Below are 4022 nucleotides of genomic sequence, written 5' to 3'. Positions count from 1 at the left end.
AATGGTTGAGTTCACTCTGGGCTGCGTCCACAGGCACAGCCAGTTTGAGCATTTTGACCGAATTGCCAAACCAGCTGTGCCTGTAGGCACAACCTTCACCTGCTCCTCGAGTGCTCCGGCTGGGGGTGGGGAGAAGCGCGAGCCAAACCAAGGAGCCCAGGTTTGTTAATTGCCCTGAGAAGTTCTGTCTGTGGCCTCGATTCCAATGCCCCAAGGAACTAGAAAGTGCTAAGCTTCCAGAGCATGCAGTGAACAGTAACGATAGAAACTAAAATGTCCTGGCAATGTCACGTGCAAGTCCACCAACCTTGACGGGCCATCTAGCACCATGCCTGGGCTGGGCTGGGTACGCGGGTTCAGAAATAAACGAGATGCCTGCAGGCCCTGTCCTCAAGGAACTTATCGTCCAGCAAAAAGAGTGATGTTAAAAACATTCATGGAAAGAGAGATTTCTCTTAAAAAAGGTGAGGCTGGGCAGATTCTATGGGAACACAGGTTGAGCATCCCTAATCCAAAAATCTGAAATCCAGTATGTTCCAAAATCTGAAACTTTTTGAGCACCAACAGGAAGCTCAAAAATCATGCTCAAAGGAAATGCTCACTGGATTTTGGATTGTCGAATTAGGGACGCTCAACTGGTATAATGAAAATATTTCAAAATCCAAAAAAGAAAAAATCTGAACTCTGAAACACTTCTGGTCCCAAGCATTTTGGATAAAGGATACTCAACCTGTATATGGCAAGAAGATTTGACCTAGGGCAGGGCTTATGGAAGACCTCTGTTGATAATCTTAAAGTATGACCTGAAGGACGGCGTGACATGTGGGAAGGCCGGAGGCTGTAGCAGCCAGACAGCAAAGTACAGTTGGCCCAACTATGGCTCAGGGCTAAGGCCCAGGCTGCCGTCTGACTTTGTGTGGTTTGCAAGCTAAGAACAGTTTTCATATTTTTATGTGGTTCCAAAAAAACATCAAAAGAAGAACAATGTTTCATGACATAAAAATTATATGAAATTCATATTTCAGTGTCTATAAAGCAAGTTTTATTAGAGCACAGCCAAACTCATTCATTTAGATATTGTCTACAGCTGCAGTCAAGTTACGACCACAATGTGGACTAGTGGCAGCGGAGACTGTATGGCCTGCAAAGCTGACAATATTTATTGTCTGGTCCTTTCCAGAAAGTTTACCAACCCTTGCCTTAGAGAAAAAATGTGAAAGGAAGCCTTTGTAAACCCTGGTAAAACCCTGGCAGAAACTTCGTCTTAAAGGCAGTGAGATGCCTGGTGGTTCAATCAGGGGAAGATACAGTCAGGCTTCTGTTTTAGAAACACAGCTGTGATCTTTTCTTAAACCTTCTGCATTCTCTCTCTTTACTCGCTACAGGCAGGGGATTTTCGAGTCTCTATAGCTTCTCAGGTAAGCAGAAGAGACACCTTGGGAAACGTCATGGGGCAACCTGTGAAAAGGCAGACGTGTGTTTTAAAAGAAGCTTAACTTTAGCCCCAACCAAACCTTTAAGGATTGAAAATGACATATTTAAGCACACCTGAGTGGGGTTGGGAGTGAGAGGCAGAGAGGTCTTTCTCCAGCCAGCCCTGACCTCTGAAGGGAGAGGGGATCTAGGGTACGCGGGATGGAGCAGAACTGAACCCCACCCCCTCAAGTCTCAGGAAAGCCATCACCAGGTGCCTTCACTTGGGTCCTTGCATTTGGAGAACATGATTTTCCATGACCTTTTTATTCAACAAATGTTTGAGTTCTTGGTATAGCTCTGTCCCTTATTAACTGAGTGACCTTGGGCAATGACCTCACCCCTTCATACCCCAGTTTCCTCTGTGAAATTGGGCTGATTGCCCCTAACATTCATGGTTGTGTGGATAATTAATAACAGCCAAGGGCACTAAACAATGGTGCCCAGCACACAGCAATGACCAGTGAGGGTCAACCGTAATTGTGATGATTATACCAAGCACTGTTTAGGCAGTGGGGCTACCGCAGTAGCAAGACAGGCAAAACCCCTTCCCTTCCTGATATGGATAAAGTAAGTGGGGTGGGAGGCGGGACCCGGACTAGAGAGCAGCCAGGGGAGCCCCTAGAGGAAGAAAGATTTCGGCTAAGACCCACGATCTCACCTGAATGATGATGAGGTGGAACTACTTGAGGAGTGGGGTAAGGCAGTTCCATTTGTTACTAAACTCACAGAGGCAGACTTTGCTCTCATAATTGTAGGAAAATCACATAAATCAACTTTTAAAACTCTAACCCTAGATTATAATCTTTAAAGAAAGTTCTACAGCGAAAGCCCTCGAGTGAAGTGCCCCATCACTGTATTGTCCAGGTGCAGACTCCCACTTGTCTGAGGTCCAGGACCCGGGCTTATCTGCCGGGCTGTTTGCACTGATACCAAGAGCTACAGAATCCCCAAGGGATGAGCAAAACTGACTTTGTATAAAACGTGCAGAGTTTTGTGAAAACCTACTTGGGACCCCTAAGTTGACTCTTGTTGAGTTAACCCTTCCGTGGAGTTGGCCTTCCCCTTGCAGATCTGTTGCTGAGCACCATCCCCGCCCGCTCTGGTCCACAGGTGTTCTCCACCACCTCCTCGTGATGCTGGGGATTTGCGCCGTGCTATAGGAGTTAGTCGGGCAGCTGTAGCTCCTGCACCCAAAGTCGTCCTCAGAGAATGACAAACTCATGTTTATTCTGCTGCCAAACAAACAAAGGAACAGAAGACCACATGGTTGAGGAGAAGAGAATAGCACTTTGCCAAATATGTGCTCCAGTGATTTTTGGGAATTCAGTGATGGCTTTTCTGTGGTGCCCCACTTCTTCCTGTCACTTCCTGTGCCCTTCTCCTGCAGCCGGGGGACGAGTCTCCTCTCCCCACATTCGAGTCAGAGCTGCAGTGGACTCCTTTGAAAGCTATTCTAATTTTTAAAAGATTCGCACACGCAACCAAGGGCAGCTGAGCACTTTGCAGAGAATGTAGGACATCACCACAAAGTCGACGCTAAATGCAGGATGCACAGGAATAGCCAACTTTGCTGAAAAGGGGCTTTGTCATGGAGGCTGTGTAATTCTACCGAAGGACCAGAGCTGAGCCCCAGGCAGGGGGTTCCAATCTTTCAACCAATCACGTGGGAAATGATGTGGGAATCAGAGTGGAATACAATAGTTTTGCTCAACCCTGAGTAATACAGAGGAAACAGATTCTTGAGAACCCGTAGTACTAACCTGATTTGTTTTTATTATAGGGTTTCTTAAATATTCATAAACATGATATAAGTATAAACTTCTTATTGTTATAGCTAACATATACTTCTAAAGTCAAAAGAAGATGACAAATTAAATAGGAATAAAACAACAAAAAGAATAAAACTCACATTAATTTAACATAACAACGTGGCATTGCCCAAATGAAACTGCTACTTGCAACATAACCGTGGAGGGACTCCCATGACACAGGTTCTTTGACCGTGATGACCCAATTGTACATATGCCTTGTAATGCCCAGTGTTCTCTATTTGCTCTACAAAGAAATCTTCATTTGTATGGAATGCTCTGAGCTCATTTAGCCTTTACTTAAACATTCAAGCCCCTGTCTGTTTTTGTCCCATTCATTTATGACCGTTAGAATGGAACCAACAAACAAAATCTGAAACACAAATGCAAATATAGTGCATGAAATCACGTGGCAGCACAAACTCATAGCATGGCCCCCCCGGTGGTCCAGAGTATGCCGATATCAGTGAGTGGCATTGTCAACAAAATAAAAACTGAATGAACCGATTGTGGTAGAGAGTTGCGGGACTGTGATAGGAAAAGCCCGAGTTCTAAGTTCTTTTCTTAGTCACACGCAGACTTATTCGAGGGCTTATCATTTGAAAACAGCATGTCAGTTTGTCCTTCTGTATTTAATGTATTTGAGAAATTTTGCAATCTGCAGTTTGGTGGTTCTTTTAACAACTGTTTTTGGCGAACTCAGAAATTAAATTAGCTATCAAATCTCTGGAGACATGA

General features: G+C 44.8%; 1 protein-coding gene across 1 annotated transcript in view; it reads left to right on the top strand.

Moving 5' to 3' along the window:
* TECTB (tectorin beta) overlaps positions 1-2636 on the top strand; it is an 18103-nt gene extending 15467 nt beyond the window's left edge. The window contains exons 7-10 of the mRNA XM_012663880.1: positions 34-160; positions 798-864; positions 1386-1418; positions 2587-2636. Of these exons, the coding sequence (XP_012519334.1) occupies positions 34-160; positions 798-864; positions 1386-1418; positions 2587-2636 (277 nt within the window). The remainder of the gene's footprint in view (positions 1-33; positions 161-797; positions 865-1385; positions 1419-2586) is intronic.
* The last annotated feature ends 1386 nt before the right edge of the window (positions 2637-4022 follow it).

The sequence above is a fragment of the Propithecus coquereli genome, unplaced genomic scaffold, assembly GCF_000956105.1.
Source record: "Propithecus coquereli isolate 6110/MARCELLA unplaced genomic scaffold, Pcoq_1.0 Scaffold84, whole genome shotgun sequence".
Taxonomy (NCBI): domain Eukaryota; kingdom Metazoa; phylum Chordata; class Mammalia; order Primates; family Indriidae; genus Propithecus; species Propithecus coquereli.
The sequence above is the reverse complement of the archived record's forward strand: the minus strand, read 5'-3'. Positions and strand labels throughout refer to the sequence as shown.